This window comes from Engraulis encrasicolus, chromosome 7, assembly GCF_034702125.1.
Source record: "Engraulis encrasicolus isolate BLACKSEA-1 chromosome 7, IST_EnEncr_1.0, whole genome shotgun sequence".
Taxonomy (NCBI): domain Eukaryota; kingdom Metazoa; phylum Chordata; class Actinopteri; order Clupeiformes; family Engraulidae; genus Engraulis; species Engraulis encrasicolus.
Window position 1 is genome coordinate 13,726,290 of NC_085863.1, and position 20,295 is coordinate 13,746,584.

Below are 20,295 nucleotides of genomic sequence, written 5' to 3' on the forward strand. Positions count from 1 at the left end.
TGAAAAATGACATGGTGCCAATGTGATTAGGCTATACAGCAGGGGCCCCCAACCTTTCTGGGTCTGAGGGCTACCAAAGGCTACACAAGGGCTACTGAGGGCTACCCGAGGGCTACATGTTTGTTCAAAATCCTCTATTGATGTCTTGATATCATTCCCAAATCACACTATGATTGAATGTTGATTTGCTTATAGGTTATAAAGAAATAATCTCATCTTAAAATTAAGAAAAACATGAACTGTGACTAAAATATTGCAGTCATCAATGTTTATTAACATCCTAGGTGGGCACCTCAGAAGCTCCTGGAGGGTTACCTGGCGCCCGCGGGCACAACGTTGGTGACACCTGCTATACATACTATGGCATAGAATAGAATAGAATAGAATAGAATAGAATAGAATAGAATAGAATAGAATAGAATAGAATAGCCTGGTGAATGTGAGAATGTGCATGTGTCTAGGCCTATTTAACAGCACCTTGAGTCAACTGTAATAGGCCTACTTGTATTTGTATAGCACACAATATCATACAAGGCATGCAACTCAAAGTGCTTAAAAAATGGATAAACAACAATATTAAAAAATAAAAAATAATAATGGAGTGAGGTTGAAAAGATAGACAAAAACAAGAAAGAATAGCAAAAAGAAAAGAGAGGAAACTAGACAGAATAGAATAAATAAGTAGATAAATAAATAAGTAGATGTAAAGAAGATGAAAGGAGTTGACAGAAGATATATTAAAGTGTAGGTAGGCCTACATTTATGATATTGTGCTTTAAACCCAGACAAAGGCGACACACCCTATACATTTTGATTGATTGATTGATTGATTGATTGATTGATTGATTGATTGATTGATTGATTGATTGTCACAATTCTATTCTACCCATCTCACACATCAATTGATTCCTTGTCTCATCAGTCTCCCTTATGCTTCTTAATTAGACAAACAATGCTCAACAGCTAATATACACCAGGGATGACAGTGTGTGAACACAACACATACTTGCTTGTTATGTGACATCAGGAGCCATTTACACAAGTTCTTCATGAGCTGCTCGCGATCGCCCTCTGCCGTTTTACCGGAAGTACCTGAGAGTCTACTTTGTGCCCACAAACGTATCTTTGTTCAGCTCTCTTGTTCGACTTTAAAATGTATAAATATTGTTATCCAACCAGCCACATCAAACGAGCCCAATACCCAGCGCACGAACGTAGACATATAAGAGTATGTGGCCTGGCCTGTCTGCGACAGTTTTGTTATGTTCCCCCTAACTTTTATTTTGACTTACTGTAACTTGACTCATGTTGTTGCTAGCTTCACATCACTAGTGTGGAAGTCAGCGAAATAGTGCGTGCCCAGGTGAATGCGAATGTCACAGAAGTATAACCATATTTAGAGATCATTGAATTCGTCGATAGGCTGTTGTCTCGAGTCTGCATTCAGAACTTTGCAGGTTCTGAGGGTTGCAATGTTCAACCTTGCCAAGTCCAAAGCATTTGTCATCTTGGGGCAATGCAGAGGCGCAACCAAAACACAGTTATGTATGGAGAGATTAGCGTTAAATGGGATCTTCCTATCACGGAGTCCACTGTCCAGCAGCAGTTCGGATAAAGTTTATGATGTGATTGTGTCAGGAGGAGGATTGGTTGGGACCGCAATGGCCTGCTCCCTAGGTGAGTATTATTGGATACACTCAGACACACAGCAATCTTGGATATAGGTCATTGTCCTCTGTCAAAATGATGTGCATTGTCAGAACATCAAATTAGTAGTAAGACATACTGTAGGCCTACACTTTCAACACTCAGCAAAACTGGATATGGTCTAACTACCTTCAACACACACACACACACACACACACACACACACACACACACACACACACACACACACACACACACACACACACACACACACACACACACACACTGCATACAAAAACACAAGCATAGAATGTTGAATAGTGCAACTTTGGTTATTGTAGCCTGTTAAATGAAACATTTAACTGTTTGTTACAACATGACTTACACACACTTAGCCTATGGATCCTGCTCTTTACATTATCATATTACATGTAGTCTCTGGTCCTCAGTCATTTAGTTGTCAGAGAGCTAAACCTATTATGAAGTTAAAGTGACGCAACTGGGAAATTACAACTCCCATTGTCATTGTGACACAGCACTCCATTGCACACTACGAAATTGCATTGATGACTCACCTGTGCAAGCCAAGGGGGCAGCCCCCAATGGCACCAGAAAGGGAGCAGTGCGACGTACCATGCTCAGGGTACCGATCAGTCATGGAGGAGAATGGGGTAGAACACTGGTTAATTACGCCCCTCACCAACCTGGCAGGTCGGGAGTCGAACCGACAACCTTTGGGCTTCAAGTCTGACGCCCTAACCACTTACCCATGACTGAATTATGGTACTGTATACCATGTTGGACCTAATCACTTTGAATGTGTAGTGTCCAGTCATGATAGTAAGTCTATTTGATGTAATGCACACACTTCAAATGTAGTTGGGGATGTTTCGACGCTCATGTTTATGTTGCTTCATACTATGTCCCAGGTTTGGATGCCAATCTGAAAGGGAAAGAGATTCTGCTGCTGGAGGCGGGACCCAAGAAGGTGATGGAGAAGGTTCCAGAGGCCTACAGCACCAGGGTCAGCTCCATCAGCCCCGGCTCAGCCACCTTCCTCAGCGGTACGTAATGTGTATTCTGTACTGTGTGTACAATGAACGCTTCCGTCACAGTGGTGCCGTGACCCGGATAGGAGTGAGGTTTAAGGGGCAGAGTGTAACAGAGGCTAACTAGCAGAGTTGGCGTGGAACGTTAGTAAACCTCCCTCCCAAAGCCTCATACAGTGTCAATGCCCTTGGGCTGGAGGACTGCTCCTTTAGTCCAGCGGTATCGTACTGTGTCTCCCATTTCCGGACCGTTGTAGATGACAAGGTGGCAGGTTCGCATCCCCGAGGGGGACGAACAGGTGCGGGAACACCTCCATCATATATGTCAGTGGTCTCCAATTATTTTCCCCAACGGCCAAATTGTGTAGCGCAAATGGGGCTGAGGGCCTAACAAATCGCTCGACTCTATGGCCACAGATAGCAGCACACATACAGCATATGTTTTCATTTGTTCCAACATCATGGTGGTGTGATGAAGTCGTCCGCACACTGGGCATTAGCTCAAAAAATATATAAACTTTATTTCATTTTACAACTTCAAGGTGGGCCAAATGTTTGTCATACCCGGGCCGGATCTGGCCCTTGGGCCATCATTTGGAGAACACTGGTGTACATGATAGGAATCACAGCTGAACTAGGACTGAAAATAGGCCCAAGCATATTTGCACATCCCTCTCGAAATTCTGGACCGGTCTCAAAAATACAAACACAAAACAACAACAAGAACAACAACAACAGCATCAGCCCCTGAGGACTGTCATTTCACTGGCAAATGCCCTGTATGCCATATTTTATTAGCTATATTAAATGTACACATGTTGGGTCTGTGTTAGATGTGCATGATGCCCATACTTTGCGTACATTAGGGGTAAATTATCAATATTTTGGAAAGACTAAACTCACACAGCTTGACATAACTTGATGATTGCAGGAGAACATCATGTTTCGTTTCGAGTGTTAGATTCTCAGTTCCCCTGATGTTGACAAACACAGACACAAACTCGCTGTTTGCTTCAAATTAAACACAGAGGAAAGGGACGCAGTGTGTAGCTGTGTTTTGTTTTTAAATACCTTGGCTTTTTGGCTCCCTCTAGAGGCCAGTGTATGTAAGTGACATAAAGACACGCAATACCACCAATGCATTACTGAGATACTGAGAGGCCTATGCCAACACGTCACGTTTTTTATCCATTGTTGGTTCAAGTTATCTGCTTAACTATTCTTTAAACTATTCTTTATTCTTTCTTGATTTTAGGTCTTGGAGCGTGGGATCATGTTTTGAATATGAGGTGCAAGCCGTATCAGAAAATGCAGGTGAGTAGTTCAGGGCCTTGTTTCCTGATGGGAAGGGTTCAACATTTGCGTGCTGTTTTTTTTAACCTGGCAAAGTGTTCTCACTGCTGTAAGCACCAACACTTGTCTCAACTGTGCACCAAACATCCAGCATGACAGAAATCTGGAAACAACACGAAGCACAAAAGCAAAGAAAGATTCAGAAAGTCAGAAAGATTATTATTTGTTGGATGAGTTTAGATGGCAATGTAAATAAAGATGATTTATGAGCAAAGGGACAAGGATTACGTTTTCATAAATGTTGTCAGCACCTATAAAAACCTGTGGTTGTAGTTTGTAGTTGGATGTTTTACATTCAAAATCGGTTTGTCTATTAAATCCTGTCACTTCACCCTTGAAAAGAGCCCTTTTGAGACAGGCTGGTTTTGAAGTTAACTAAACCCCATAACAAATATTGAAGGACAAATAGTTCCATTTCTGCTCCCCAAACAGCAATTACTGTCAACAAATTCATGCCAATAGCAAACGGCGACTATTTAGAACAAACATTTGCGCAAACACATCTATCAGCCAATGCTGAATGTGCTCCAATCGAATCCTATAAACGGACATGGAGATGGATGCTAGGTCAAATAAATAGTGACGGAGAACCGCCTGTTCAACAGGTTCTAGAACGCTGCATTCTACAATTTTTGTTCCCGACTGTCAGTGATAATGAAGCAAAATAAATCCTGAGCAAATACAGACTCTACAGTATCCATGGTAACTATAACCGAGGCAATGGAACTGGGCAGACACAGGAACACCCTACAGCCTGACCATCACAAAGGCTGTGTGGTCACTGTTACCCAGGCAGGGCAAGGACAGAAGAGCACGCTCCTTTAATTAAAGTCGTTTTTAAACGGAATCATTAAAAAAGGACAAAAGTAGAATAGATAAGTTCTTGTTATGTACGTATTTGTGTGTTTTTGTACGTGTATTGTTCTGTTCGTCCTTCTAAGCTTCACCAATAATCTTACTGTGTGTTGCACCATTCATTACTGCGAGAAGGTTTCTTGCACTTCTCGTCAGGTTCTGTTCATTTCTCTGTCTTGAAAGGCGTCTTGAACTTCTATCTGTGTGTGATGTTGTGCAGGTTTGGGATGCGTGCTCGGACTCCCTGATCGCCTTCGAGAAGGAGAACTTGCAGGAGGAGATGGCCTACATTGTGGAGAACGACGTCATCGTGGCCGCTCTCACCACTCAGCTGCAGACGCTGTCAGGTAATTACCACCGGCAGCCTAATGACAGCCTCGCGTGTCTAAGTCATGCAGCGTACATACATAGACACAGCAGCCTTATTTCAACCAGGGGCGGAACTATAAAGGGGGGCGAGCAGGGCATTTGCCCCTGGGCCCAAGGCCCTCTTGTATTGGTGGTGGGGGCCCTATTGTGACCTTGGCGAGCTGCATGGGGGGGCCTGATCAGGGTCTTGCCTTGGGGCCCTGTGTGCAGTTGTTCAGACACTGATTTCAACAGCACCACTATATAGGTCATGTGTTTAACACAAAGCACTGACTGTCTGTCTTGTCATATAGGTTTTGCCTTTTTTCCTGTTTTTGTTTTGTTTTTTCAATGTATTTTTTGATTGGCTGATTACCAGAACACTGAAACACTGTGCCACATACAGTCCAGAAATGTGGAAGAGCGGCAGGACACCTGTTCATTAGGGCTGTAACGATACACTCAACTCACGATTCGGTTCGTATCGCAATTTTTGACCTACGGTTCGATACACCCCACGATTTCTGAAATGTATCTCCATGGAAGTTTGGAAACACCATCACATCAAATCCATAAGGTTGTTTCCTGGACTGATGTGGGTAATAAAACTTTGAAAGGGCGTATCACGATACTGCCTCCTTGTATCACGATACAGTATTGTGACTGTGTATCACGATTTCTCGGTTCGATACAATATTGTTACAGCCTTAGTGTTCATCCTTAGATGCTCTTGCTGTTATACACCACCCTTAGTGAAGATTAAACATGTCTTTATATATAAGTTCTGCATGGGAAAGATGGAACCAAAAGTAAAACCAAGTCAGAAAAACTATATATGCTATAACTTCATCTGGAAGCACGTGGGGTCTTCTAGGTTTTTGTACGAAAGACTGCCATACAGTTAGGTCATGCATTCATTGAAGACGCCATCTCACTCTGCCTGTCTTATCATATAGGTTTTGCCAAAGCCTGTTGCCTTTTTCCTCCCGTTTCTTATTTTCTTTTCCATTTTAATGTTTTTTTGGGGGGTTTGGATAATCACCAGAACCCTGAAGTCTGTCTGGACATGTGTTCATGCTTAAATTCTCATCTGCAGTGCAGTGTAATGCCACACAATGAAAATTAGAAATGGAAATGTTTTTATTTAATAAGCTGTGCCTTGGGAGGATGAGATGGAAAATGAAACCAACTCCTTGAAAAAACTATACATACACGAAAACGCCGTCTGGAAACATGTGGGGTCCCAGGAATCACGGAGGTCTGCAGGGAACACTGTCATTTTCTAAAAATATTTGTGGGTTACATCTACAGAACCATATGCTTTAAGGCGAAAAGACGTTAAGCGTTAAAATTGTTCCCACACTGAATGCATGAGTCTGTTCCCCTCTCTAACCCTTTGCCCCGCCGTGTTAAATTCATTTTTTTGGTTGTTTTATCAGATGATAATGAAATTTGAAATGTTCCACACACAGTGGCTTGTAAATCACTTACAATATAAATGCTGCAAAGTGCATAAAACTGTACTTTGCATTTTGTTCCGTCTAAGTCTGATCTCACACTCAATATCTCATATCTGTGGCGTAATCTTTCTTCTACTGTGATTTGCTTTGGATACATTTCTAGGAATGTAGTGTAGTAATGCTACAAAATACGACAGTGTAGCTGCACTTTGAGCATGTTATTTTTTTATGTGCTATTGAAGTAAGGTTTTTTGTTGTTGTTTTTATCACTTACCCTTTCAAGCAGAGCCTCTATTGCCTCTTGGCTACATCTTTTTACATCTGCTACTTAAGACTCTCTGTAATATCATTACAATGTTGTTATGATGTAGCTGAGTTTGTTTCAGCACTCAGTGAGTTGGATAGCTGACTGTCGTTGCCATTTGCACCAAAAGGCTGCTCACTGTAACATTTGTGGACTGTGCTTGCTTGCAGATCGTGTGAACGTGAGGTACAGGTCCCGGGTGACAAGGTACGACTGGCCGGGCAGCTACAGTCTGGCAGACGCCTCTCCCTCCTCCCCCTGGGTACAGGTGACTCTGGCCAGTGGAGAGGTGCTGCACACTAAGCTTCTGGTGAGTCAGGGGACACTAGTGGTTCAAGAAGGTACTGTTGGTCTGCTCTGCACACTGCGGAATAAACTCTCAAACTCTTTAAGTTTGTTAAATTAAAACGGCAACGTTTCGGCCCTGCCGTGGCCATCCGGTGGGGCACTCGCCTACCATGGGGCTGACCGGGGTTTGTTTGCCGGCCCCTCCCCGTCTCTCTCTCCCACTCATTTCCTGTCCTACTCTTCACTGTTCTGTCCTAATAAATTTGAAAACCACCCCAAAAAAAAATAAAAAATAAAGCAGCAACATTTTGATCATCCTGGATCTTCGTCAGGCATAGGCATTTTTCTTTGGAGCTTATTCGGCAGTGTGCAGACCTACCTTCTTCACCTGTCTAACACTTTTGTCTAGCACCTGCAGCAAGTGACTTTGGATGTGCACACCCTACCCAAAGCGAGGGGCCATTAGTGCACATTAATTGGTGCAGAGCTGTATACCATAGAAGTACCGGTAGAAGTACTCTTACAGATGTGATTGTAACACTAATAGTATGATGTTACATGGTTTCAACTGTCATAACATACTACCGGTGATGTAATTGCATCTGTTAGAGGGTCAAAGACGTGCAAAATGGCATTGTCATTCAGTGTAACGGATACCTTCTGCTGACTGTAACGGTAAAAAACATGATTTTTAAATTGTTTCAAGTGAATGGATGACAGCCGAGGCTTTCATGAATTCACTGGAAAATAAATAAATAAAAAGAGTCATGTTTTTTACAGTTACAGTCAGCAGAAGGTATCTGTTACACTGAATGACAATTTCATTTTGCACGTCTTTGACCCTAGAGTACCTCTCCTCCTTTTTCATACAACTATGAGTAAGTGTTTATTTCTATTGCACATTTTCTGGAATTTCAAGTTGTGTTGTTGCCCCTAAGGCATGGTAATGACAATATAAACTAGACATGCACTCAGAGAGTGCAGACCTCCGCCAAGGAAGCTGTTTGATAGAACATTTGACTATGCTACACCCTATTTTTATTTGAAGTCTTTCTGCTTTCTTTTTGTGGAGTTTGAAACTGGAATGTCAAAATTTGCCCTGTTCCGCAATTCAATTTGCGGTCACTAGGGACGTAGAGATTTCTTGGCTAGCAATGGTGAAGAATCTTTTTTAAAAATACTCGTTCTGGTTTGTGATCCTGATCACCACCAAAATGTAATCACTTGTTCCTTTGGTCATTTCCAACAACTCCACAAAGTTTCAGCCAAATCCGTTCATACGTTTTTGAATTATCCTGCTGACAAACAAACAGACAGACAAACAAACGCGTCAGAAAACTTCTTCTTTGCGGAGGTAATAAAACAAGTAAAAAAATGTAAAAGTGCTTCCATGTTGATGATATTTTCCTGGTCAACAGATCGGGGCAGATGGGGCGAATTCAATGATTCGTAAAGAAGCTGGGATACCTCACGTCAAGTGGAATTACGACCAGTCCGCTGTCGTGGCTGTACTTCAACTATCAGAGGTACTGTACTGTAGACATTACATACGTATGTAGCTCTTCTGAGGCCTATGCTGGTTCAGGATAAGTTAAGGTTAAGTTAAGAGATAAATCATCTAATACAAGAGCCTTTTTTAAGGAAACAAGGACTCCAGGCTCGTCTATTAGATGATTTGCCTCTTACCTCAACCTTAACTTATCCTGAACCAGCTTTGTAGTATAGGACCCTGCAGTCCGATGATGGATGGATGGATGGATGGATGCATTTATGGATGCATGGATGCCATAATATTGACGATAATAACAATGTCTAATAACACTGTTTATTACTTCACATGTCTGGTTTTGTTTCATGTCATTTGAACGTTGCTGTGCTTTGTGTTTCTTTCCTTGTGTTTGTAGCCAACAGAGAACAATGTTGCTTGGCAGCGGTTTCTTCCTACTGGCCCTCTAGCTATGCTTCCAGTAAGTGCTCATGGTCTAATGCATGATTTGGTACACAGTGGAAATACGCACATTAGATAAAACAACAACAATAACAACAACAACAACAAATCCATACAATAGTGCCATCAGCTATGGTTGCACCACCCTGAAGTGTGCTACTACTACTACGTAAAACGTCATCGACACATTTGCAGACTGAAGGTCAAAATTGGTTGAATTTCATGTTATGTCGTGACGCAGGGAAATACTATATCATTGTTCGCTGTTTCTCTAAAGCTGTCTCACACTGAGAGCTCGCTGGTGTGGTCGACCAGTCACGAGCACGCTGAGGAGCTGGTGAGGCAGGATGAGGAGAGCTTTGTGGATGCCATCAACTCCGCATTCGTAAGTGTCCTGCTGCTGCTCCTACTGTTTTGACTGCATGACAACATTAAAGGTGCACTGTGCAGGAAATGGTCAAAAAAGGTACTGCAACGATGCTGCTCAATGAAACTGGGTTGCCTATGGCCAAATTTGATCTTTTCACTAAAGTTTACTAAGTAGTAAACTAATATTTTCTAGTATGGCCCAAGTACAGTCATTTTTTGCAGCTAAAAAATTCAAAATGGCAGACCATAGAGAAGATCCCTCAATCCCGCAATTTTACCAGTCATAATGAATACTTAGAATTTGATGATGGTGGTAAGTTTTCATGAAATAGGTAACATTAGTGAATGGGTAGCATGAATTCTGTAAATAGACAACCAAAAATCTTACACAGTGCACCTTTAAGTACAGTATGTTGGATTAGAATGTGTGTTTTTGTGAACGACATGACTGCTAGCAGTAGTTTGGTGATTTATTTTAACTAACGCAGAGGGTATACAAAGATTTGTTTGGTATTAGTGACACCAAATACGTAAATACTACTTGGAAGGAGACTTCGTGCACATCCCAGGTGCTGAACAAAAAAGTTAAAGTTTCTGTGGAAAAAAAAATGTTCACACGCCCCAGATTCCGGAAAAAAAGCAAAGTTGAAAAGTCATCCTAAATTCAAGGAAATCTATCAATAGACAATTTGAGAAGGTGCGAGGAGCTAACTCTTTTTTTTCACAGAGACCAAATAAATATCAATGCCTAAAATACTGTTGAATAGCTGAAGCATGTTTTTGCATCCCCTCCCCCACCCCCATGTCTCTGTCTCCGCAGTGGAGTAAGCATAACCAGTCAGAGGTGACCGAGATGGCAGGCTCTATGTTCCGGACGGCCCTTTCGGTGCTCATGCCGACGGGGTCTTCTGCGCGCCAGCTGCCCCCGAGCGTGGCAGGCGTCAGCCCCGAGAGCCGCGTGGCATTTCCTCTGGGCCTAGGACACGCCTCCGAGTACGTCCGCCATCGGATGGCGCTAGTCGGGTAAGTCTGTCTGCTGAATTAAGCATCGAACCATTGCCTTTTGGTTCATGATCGGCCCTACCGTGGCTTAATGGTAGGGCACTCGTCTACTATGCGGCTGACCCGGGTTGGAGTCCGGCTCGGGTCCTTTGCTGACCCTTCCCCATCTCTCTCTCCCAACTCACTTCCTGTCATTACTACAATGTCCTATTGAAAGAAAGACAAAAGCCCCACAAAAAATATTTAAAAAAAAAGAATTTTGGTTCATGATCATAGTTTCCAAAAAGTCGTATTTATTAACGAGATGTGTTGTTTGCTGAATTGTATTTCTTACAAAAGAGAATACTGTACCTGTGTTCAGAGGGAGCATCAATGGTGTCTTTGCAAATGGCTGATAGCCTGCAGCAGGGATTTCCAAGATTTTCCAACAGTAGCCCACTTGAAATTTTCACAAATGTTCAGGGCCTAACTCTAACCCGATAAACAACACAACTCAAATAAATAGTCAACATCAACACACACACACATGCACAAATATTATTTTGATTCTTCAAGGCACACTTGCAATACATTGCAATCCCTTCGAAGCCCACAGTGCCGCGGCCCACAGCTTGGGAATCAAAGGCCTACATTTCTAGTCAGAGTCGGTGATCTGCCTCCTGGGTGTCAAAAAATCTAACTCAAATGCAAAGGTGCTCACCGCGGTTCAGATTTGTTTATGGCGATCTTTTCTATCAGCAAACCTAAAGTTTCTCAGCCTCACAAGCGCCCACATGCGGACGAAAGTCAGGCAATTTCTCTGACGTTTAGTGGTGTCCACATGGAGAGAAATCCCCCTTTTCGTGCTGTGTCTTTCACCTTGTTTTCCGCAATACAGTATACTATCTGAAGCTTACAGGGATGTTAGTGTTTCAAGAAGGGCCACTGTTCAGGACCCTCTACACAAGGATGTCACATTCATTCGCAGAAACAAAACAAAAAAACACAGTAGAACAGTTATCCATTATAACCTGAGCTGTAGGCCTGTTGTTGGGCTGTTGGAAAGTGCACCTCAGATTTTATTTCAAGAACAAGGGCACGTTTCAAAACGTTGCCTTGTTTTCCCAAATAAAATCTTTTTACGGAGCAGTGCAAGTTTTCAGACCACCTGTTGTGAAATGTCCACAACTCTTCTCTGACACCTCTGACTTAGTTTTTGAGGACATGCGCTCCACTTGTCTTATACGTTGACAACCAGTCGAAAATGTAAATGTGTTTCGAAAGGATTTGTTGATGGGAACATTTTGAAATAAGGGTTAAAAGAGTGAACAAGTAGGATTGTCTTGCTACTTAGACTTGCAAGTTGAAAGAACCTATGACTTTACATAACTCAGTAGTATACATGATCACATTTGTATCGATCACTCTTGGATGAAAAGACATTCATTGAGTGAGGGGACAGTGTGTTGATTTTTAGGTAGACACCTGACAGCTCAATCACATGTTAACTGCTTAGTCAGCCTGTAACATATTTTTTGGCCTTTATTATTACAGGACAGAGTGAGAGTAGTGTTATAAAAACTCCTTAATACATAATGAGACCACGACAATTAGATCAGGTTTACAATTGGCTTTCGCGAAAGGAGAAGGATTGAGAAGCCTGGAAAACGTGTTCCTAGCATGGCATCCTTGGTCTCTCTGTCTCTCCTTCCACAGGGAGCGTCTTTAACGGGAAGTGCAACAAAGAAGAATAAACATACAAGGTCATAGTTCAGTTAAGTGGTAACTCTTGTCTGAGACACACTTGGAAGAGATGTCTCGTCCTGGTACAGATGTCACATAATTCACAGCAAGAGCTCACACAAGAAAATAGCGTTTAACCAGTCAGAGTTTAACCAGAAACACAGAAAGAAAAAATCCTAACTACAGGTTATAATTTTATTACATTAGACAGGAAATGATTGGGAGAGAGAGATGGGGCAGGGCTGGGAAATGATCCCGGCCGCACTCGAACCGGGGTTCCCATGGGCAATGGAAGCCCAAAGGTGGGGGGCTTAGCGCGGTGCGCCACAGCGCCCCCAGTCTGTAACAGATTCTGCATGATTTTATAAGGAATAGGTAATATGGTTACAAAAAAGAGAAAAGGGAATGCTTCACTGGGTCCTGTATCCAGTTAGTAAAAAAGGGTGCTCATCAAAAAGAACTTGGGCGTCCAAACTTCCATGAAAAGATAAAAAAACACTATTTGAGGCACTCCTTACTAAAGTTTTAAAAGCCTTTATTAAATACTGGCTACAGTACATGCCTAGGTAATATGGTTATTCATCTTGTTTCAGTGACGCTGCACACCGTGTGCACCCATTGGCTGGGCAAGGTGCCAATCTTGGATTTGGGGATGTGGCCTGTCTTACTGAAATCCTCAGTCAAGCAGCGTTTAATGGCAAAGACCTCGGTAAGTCGCAAAGGACAGAAATACACAGAATAGTGAACAGAACATACTGTATATCTGTAGCATATGTTTATGGAAATCGAGATGAAATAGAAATATGTAAATTTATTCTGAAAGGCCTATACTTTGGTTTTGTTTCCCTGGTGAATGTCCCCTGCTACAGACATTGTAATCCATACATTTTGTGACATTTAGTGTATTAATGCTGAAAGAAAAATTATATGACTCACTTGGCATATCTTCATTAGTGGGCAAGCCAGCAAAATCAGCAAGGAATAAAATACTTATTACCAACACATTATAGTGCTATTACGTTGATAAAATACATTGTACATCCTTTGGTGGTCCACTATTTCTCTTTTAGGGGATCTGCAGCACTTGCTAAAATACGAGACAGATCGACAGCGATATAACCTGCCCATGATGACCGCCATTGACCTGCTGAAGAGACTGTATTCCACCAACAATGAGGCCGCTGTACTGATGCGATCACTGGGCCTTCAGGCCACCAACTCCCTACCTCTCCTCAAAGTACGTCCAATACGTTTCTCACTAGTCCTCCATTCACCACCACACACTCACCATAGCACAGATTCTGGGTTCTTTCACACTAGTGATGCGAGTGTTCTGTAAGAGAGCTGGTGTTCTGTAAAATCCTCCTACATGTAACATAATCCTACAAAGCCCCATTCGACATGCGCAGACCACGAAACGTCATTTCCTGTCATTCAGTCGTAATATTATCCTACACCAGCTGATCCTAAGACTGTGCAGTACTAGCGGAGGACAGATAAATAGAGTACTACTCTGATGCTCCTAAAAATAATCTAAGTGAATGTCGATACTCTTAACCATTGTGTGAGTCTTGAAATGCATCTCAAACCAACATTATCATAGAATAGGCGATATCAGTTGATAAAGTTGATGACTGTCTGCATGCACAGCTGTTCGGTTAGTAAATGAATTTCATCAAGTTTTAGAGTGCAATAAGAGCAAACAACATCTAAACAGATAGGGAGTTTGAATATTACATTAAAAGTAGTAATCCCGTGCAGAAACTAAATGTTTGGCGCAGTTCTGAGTTTTGACATAGCCTAGTTATTCAGGTGTTTGCATCCATTCGCATCTGAGGATCCTTAGTTTTACGTGTAGAAGGCCTATTCGTTGTTGTGTAATTTGTGTACATTAATTTATAGGTTTCCAGGTTTGCCAGAAATTGAATGAGTGTTTCAGGGGACTGCATGGGATGCGATGGTTATTTTTTTTACAACGTAGGACAGTTTGACAGCTATGTCTGACAGAAAATCCTAGGAAAATATTACAATGTAGGAAAATCTGTCAGAACACCGGCTCTTGCAGCTCCCAAGCGGCTGCTCATATAGATTTTTTTTCACATCAAAGTTCTTTGCAGTGACAGAGCAGACACAATTTTTTCCGTTTTTGATTGATTTCTGTGCGGAAAAGCTGGTTCAAAGATGAAAACAGATTAGTCATTCCATTCCGTGGACTGTGACCGTGCTGTAAGAGCGCAATTACCTTTTTCACACCGTAGACATTGTATATGAAAGAGGCACGACACACACACACAGTTGGACAGTTTCTATACTACATCCCCATCACTTCTCAAACACACACACACACATACACACACACACACACACACACACACACACACACACACACACACACACACACACACACACACACACACACACACACACACACACACACACACACACACACACAAACAGAAACACAAACACAGACTTTATGCTAAAACCTCAGCAGACAGGCCTTAGAGCAATGCTCCCTTGTCTGCCTCCACTGCTGCGTACATTGCACCTCAATGTATACCAGCAACACTTTGCTGTGGAGATGTGCCAGACCAAAAAGGTTTGTCTAGGAGCTTTTGTGCGGCAGTCAATCTACGTCACAACAACAGCTTGGTCAAGACAATTGGAGTATAGCCTGACATGGCCCATATGTCTGTCTGTGTTTCTACATACCTCAGCCCAAGCCTGAAATTGACATTGTCTCTCTCGTCTCGACATTGTCTATTTGGCAGACACCTACTGTACACTTTTTTTCAGAAAACAACAGACAGCAAGTACACAAATGCAAATTTGGTCATGGAATATCTCTTTGGATGCTTGACTGGACTTTTAAAAAATATACTATTTGACAGATATTGGAAGTAGGCTAGAGTGCTTACCATGTACTTAATTTCTTTTAAATGAGATCTGTATGAGTAATAAATCTAATGATTTGTTTTGTCCTTCACAGGAGCAGATTATGTCATTTGCCAGCAGATGAGATGTGCTGCTTCAGGAGTACAAGTCAGTCACACCACCTGAAGTTCAATACATTACTTACAGATGTTTTTGCACACTGGCTCACACAGGCGTCATTTTTGTAAAACTTCCATCCATATTCATCTGATTGTGCCACTAGAGTAACTTGTTTGATGTGTTGTCACAAGTTGGCTTAATACTGTATTTAACATTAACCCATTAAGGCACTTCACAAGACAAGTTTTATATGTTTTAATATGGAATGGTAATTAATGTGTGACTGTAAAATATGTTCTGGTCATAAATAAAATTAAGTTTACATGTAATATAAACATATTGTTGGAAATTGTACACAAACTCTTAACATTTTTTGAATGCTACATTGCATTGCAAGTAATAAATGGTTTGTATAAATGACTTGAAAGCTGTAATGTCCTTAAAAAGGCAATTTGACTTATAGCACAGTAGAATGGCATAAACACATATAGGCCTACAATAAAACACACATACAGTACAGTACAACAAATACACGCAATATAATGAATAAATGAATGCAAATAGCAAAAAAATGAATGTTTATGGCTCACAGTAATCTGAAACAAACAGACACAGGCAGGCAAGTGCTGTGTGTGGCAAATGTGATGCATTCACCAAATGTACTGTAATGGGTTCAAAATAGGCAGACAGACGACGATGACAGATGCACACAAAACTGCCCAGCTGATCTAAAGTCCCTGGCCAAGTCTCAGTGGGGAATGTCTGTCTGATGAGGAGAGGACTGCCATTATATGGTGCCCTTATACCCCCTCTCCCTCCCTCTCTCTCTCTCTCTCTCTCTCTCTCTCTCTCGCTCTCTCTCTCTCTCTCTCTCTCTTTCTCTCTCTCTCTCTCTCTCTCTCTCTCTCTCTCTCTCTCTCACTCTCTCACTCACTCACTCACACACTCGTTTACCCCTTAGTCTCTATCTCCCTCGCTCACACACTCCACTTTCACACAAACATCTCACCACAGTTAAACACAGCATTCGCATTCCTGGCTCGCCCTCCAACCTACACACATAATCACAGTGTGCTTGCCCGCCCGCCCGCCCGCTCTCTCACTCAAACATTTTTTTTTTTTTTTGCATGCTTGCCCATAAGGGAGTCGAGTCCAGACCAACACGCCATTGTTCCTCCCGTCTCTCTGCCACTCCTGTTCGCCCTTTTCTCAGGCCATTTTTGATCACTTTCGGACGCGCACCAACCCACACCCACACATACAATGTTGTTGTTCAAGTGAACGCACAGTACAGTACAGTACAGTACAGCAGCGCTTCACAACAACACTGCTCCCTCCCAGGCTCTCTCCAATATTGCAAAGACTGTGATCCGTGTGAGACATTGCTGGATCCGCACCATCTCTCTCACTCACTCGCTTGTCGTGTTCCTTCACATCACAGTGCCAGGGTTTTAACCATGATGGTTGGTTTTTGGCGCACCAGTGTGTGTGTGTGTACTGTACAGTATGTTTGTGTGTGTGTGTGTGTGTGTGTGTGTGTGTGTGTGTGTGTGTGCCTGTGTGCGTGCGTGTGTGTGTTGGTCGGTCGGTGTCGGTGTCGGCCTGGAAGAGTTTTGCTTGGGCCTTTGATCAGCGGCCGCGGTGTCACTCAGTGTGAAGTCGTGTGTATTTAGAGGCCGCGCAGGGCCGTGATTTGGGCCCCACTTGAGGGGAGGATGAGGCTTTGGCGGCGCGGCGTAATTGCCGCCATGAGAGAAAGTTAGAGACTTGCCTTTTTTACAAGACTTGTGATGACTGCTGCGTTTTTGTATTGTGTCCCAATTTTGCACATCTGTAACGTTTTGGGTTTTTTTTTCATATCCAAAAAACGTTTTGCGTTTGAGGGAGGCTCTCTGACAGAGCTGGATCTGAATTCGCGGTCTTGGCATGGCGGTGCATCAAGGTGTTTTTTTTTTTTTTTCCAAGGCTGGCTGCTTTTTGTCATTTCTGATTCATTGCGTGTTTCACACTTTGAGTTGACTGACCCCCTTCGTCATGGGATTTCATGGTCACTGTCATCACATCACGAATGCAGTCAGCTGTGAAAGCGTTGATGATGCGGCAACTTGCACGCAAGCACAGCAGGCCACATCTAGTTCTACTGAACTTCAACCCAAAATCTTACAGTTGCCAATCAACTCAACACGCATATCGAGGGTTGCAATGAATGGGATGTGGGATGTGAATCCGGGATGTGTTTTGTTAACTGATGTCATTTGTCTTTTTAACAGTTATCAGGCATGGTTAGATATTATTGGAGAATCATTTGTACTGTATTACTCACAATAAGGAATTTGCTCTGTCTGTCAGTTTGCTGAACTCAGGGGTGTAAAATCATTTCGATTCAGGGGCCTCATACAGCCTACTTGATATCAACGTAACAACAAGGTCTGCCCCCATTAGAATAGCTCATATCTCGAATTGCAGCATCACCGGGTACTGACAAGTCAAGGGTAGCGTGAGCAATACAACAGCATATTGAAATTGGCAGGAGTGCTCCTTTAATTATTGATAATAATGATCAGTACAATGATCAGTACATATTTTTTCACAGGTGGCAATGGAATTGCAATAAAATGCATTTCACTCACAAACAACTGGTTTATTTTTGAGCAGTTGACTGAATATATTTTTGCATATGACACTTAATCAAATTCGCATACTGGTCACGGGCCGCATTAGGCCAAGTGGCGGGCCGCATCTGGCCCCTGTCGGCCTAATGTTTGACACCCCTGGCCTAACTGATAGGCCTATACAAAGCACAGATAAAAATGGTAACTACATTTACCACAGACATTATAAACCGTGTAAGTCAAATTACCTCATAGCAACGGGACTCCCTTCTTTTTGGCAGATGTGATGCCCCCATTAACTTTAAGAACCATTTGAAGTTGATCTCAACATTTGAATCGGATGTCCATATCGACATGTTTATAAGTGGTAACAATAGGAATTCGTTTGTGGAGTGTCTTCCACAGTAGCATTAATGCAGGTGCCAGACAAATGTAGTAGATTAGATTGTGTGAGAGAGTGGACTGGACACTGGATCCCATCCCATTTAAGGATAGAGCTGTTGCCATTCGGAAAATCATGAAATCATTTTTGGAGCATATATCCACTGAACAGATCACTCTCACTGCAATTAAAGCTCAACCTAAAAAAATTGGTTCCATGGCCAAGGATGTCCCTTACATGCAGTATATGACATAATATAACAAAAGAAAAAGTGTATGTAAAGCAGCCAACCATTCACTTTTCTTGCATATTATGATCAGTTCATCCATAGTTTGTCTTTTGAGGGTATTGTGGATTACAATGTTTCACAAGAGTAGGATTATGCACATCCCGCCTCACTGAGGCCAGGTGCAGGACGAAGGCCTATCTGATAATAGAAAGAGTAAAAGTCCGCACACTGTAGCTCCGCTTTGAAGGTTTATCCAAGGTCATAATTGAATGTATGGGGTGGATATGATTTGAATAAACCTACAAAGCGGATCTACAGTGTGTGGACTTCTACTCTTGTTTTTGGCCCAAAAAACGTAACCAACCAAGGTAAAGAAATGAAAATAAAAGAGTACCCGAAATGAAAATAACACAGTACCCGACGTGCACAAGAGCAGCACCTGAGACAAAGCACAACTCTTCAGAAGAGTTAGAGCTGCACATCCCACCTCGCTGAGGCCAGATGCAGGACAAAGGCCTATCTGACAATAGAAAGAGTAAAAGTCCGCACACTGTAGCTCCACTTTGAAGGTTCATCCAGGTCATACAACGTTTCGACCCAACAGGGTCGAGACTTCTACTCCTTCTACTGGATTACAATGTATTCCAATGTTTTCTGCAAACAGTAGATAGATGTGATTGCTATCGAGGTGACTGCTGTCGTGGAAATAAAGACATAGCGGTTTGAACGCCCTACTGCGCTTTTGTGTCTTACCTCTCCATTATTTCCACGAAACCGGACACCTCGCCAACCTGTATCCCTGGCATATCGTTATCGGTCAGTTATGGTTTCGCTGTGTATTTGTATTGCTGGACAATGTCTCAATCAGTGCAACAAAACATGTTTTTTTTTTTACTCCATAGTTTAGCTCCTGCAACTTTTGTCTTTGCCTGATTGTTTTCGTCTGATAAAATGGCTTACAAAAAAAACCAAAAAAAACTTCAGTGCAATTTGCGTGTCAGCAACAACACCTTTATGGACACACACACTGGGGAGTTTTCATCTGTGGCTTATTGGAGTGCTGTTTATCCTGGGCTCAGAAAGCAAGATCCTTTCCACAAATTTGCTCCAACCATCATCTCTGAATCAGATCAGCTGATTGCAAAGCATTTTCAAGGCAGGTAGGACATCTACACAGATCAACAATCCCTCAAGGTCGAAGGTAGAACAGCCACATGTACATGTTACATTGCGAGGTCATCTGTGTTGTAGGGAAAACATGGCAGGGCCTTTACTTTCTGTACCTGGGATTGGACACCTCTGATCTCTGAGCAGGACTACACTGACCTGCCTCGACAATCACTTTCTCCAGTCCTCTCCATCAAAAAGTCTCAACTGATTCCATGTTTCTTTCATGGACAGGCCCTAGTCACTCTGACCTCTCTGTGACTGTTTAGGTCAGGCGGGGGGCGGGCAGCGTGTAAATATCACAGACAGGGTCATCTGGAGGAGACCTCTGGGGCCATTAAGCGGCCCGAATGGAAAGCAGACAAGACAAGACGAGACGAGACACTGAAGTGCTGGGTAGTGCGAACTGGGACTTTAAATAGAGCGTGTGGTCATGTTTTTACTCTAGACAGTATCATAATGTGTTTCTCTTTAATGAACTGTAATCTTCATAGAGCCTTTCATTTCATGTGTCGTTAAGGCGGCTGGCTTTTCAAACTGTAATCACAAAGAGTCAAACCATCATT

The 20,295-nt window shown here is 42.5% G+C and overlaps 1 protein-coding gene across 1 annotated transcript; it reads left to right on the forward strand.

Annotated features, from left to right (window-relative positions):
* The first annotated feature begins 1,341 nt into the window (after positions 1-1,341).
* coq6 (coenzyme Q6 monooxygenase) lies at positions 1,342-15,759 on the forward strand. Its single transcript, XM_063202371.1, has 12 exons — positions 1,342-1,677; positions 2,577-2,711; positions 3,952-4,010; positions 5,125-5,251; positions 7,187-7,326; positions 8,723-8,830; positions 9,209-9,271; positions 9,530-9,637; positions 10,442-10,644; positions 12,939-13,054; positions 13,416-13,582; positions 15,335-15,759. The coding sequence occupies exons 1-12, from the start codon at positions 1,473-1,475 to the stop codon at positions 15,362-15,364; spliced, it is 1,461 nt and encodes a 486-aa protein (XP_063058441.1). The 5' UTR covers positions 1,342-1,472; the 3' UTR covers positions 15,365-15,759.
* The last annotated feature ends 4,536 nt before the right edge of the window (positions 15,760-20,295 follow it).

Bases quoted from the DNA above. Each gene is read 5' to 3' on its own strand.
- coq6 (XM_063202371.1), top strand. From the start codon at position 1,473: ATGTTCAACCTTGCCAAGTCCAAAGCATTTGTCATCTTGGGGCAATGC. The intron at 1,678-2,576 runs GTGAGTATTATT...ACTATGTCCCAG, and splicing joins CGCAATGGCCTGCTCCCTAG to GTTTGGATGCCAATCTGAAA. The intron at 7,327-8,722 runs GTGAGTCAGGGG...CCTGGTCAACAG, and splicing joins TGCTGCACACTAAGCTTCTG to ATCGGGGCAGATGGGGCGAA.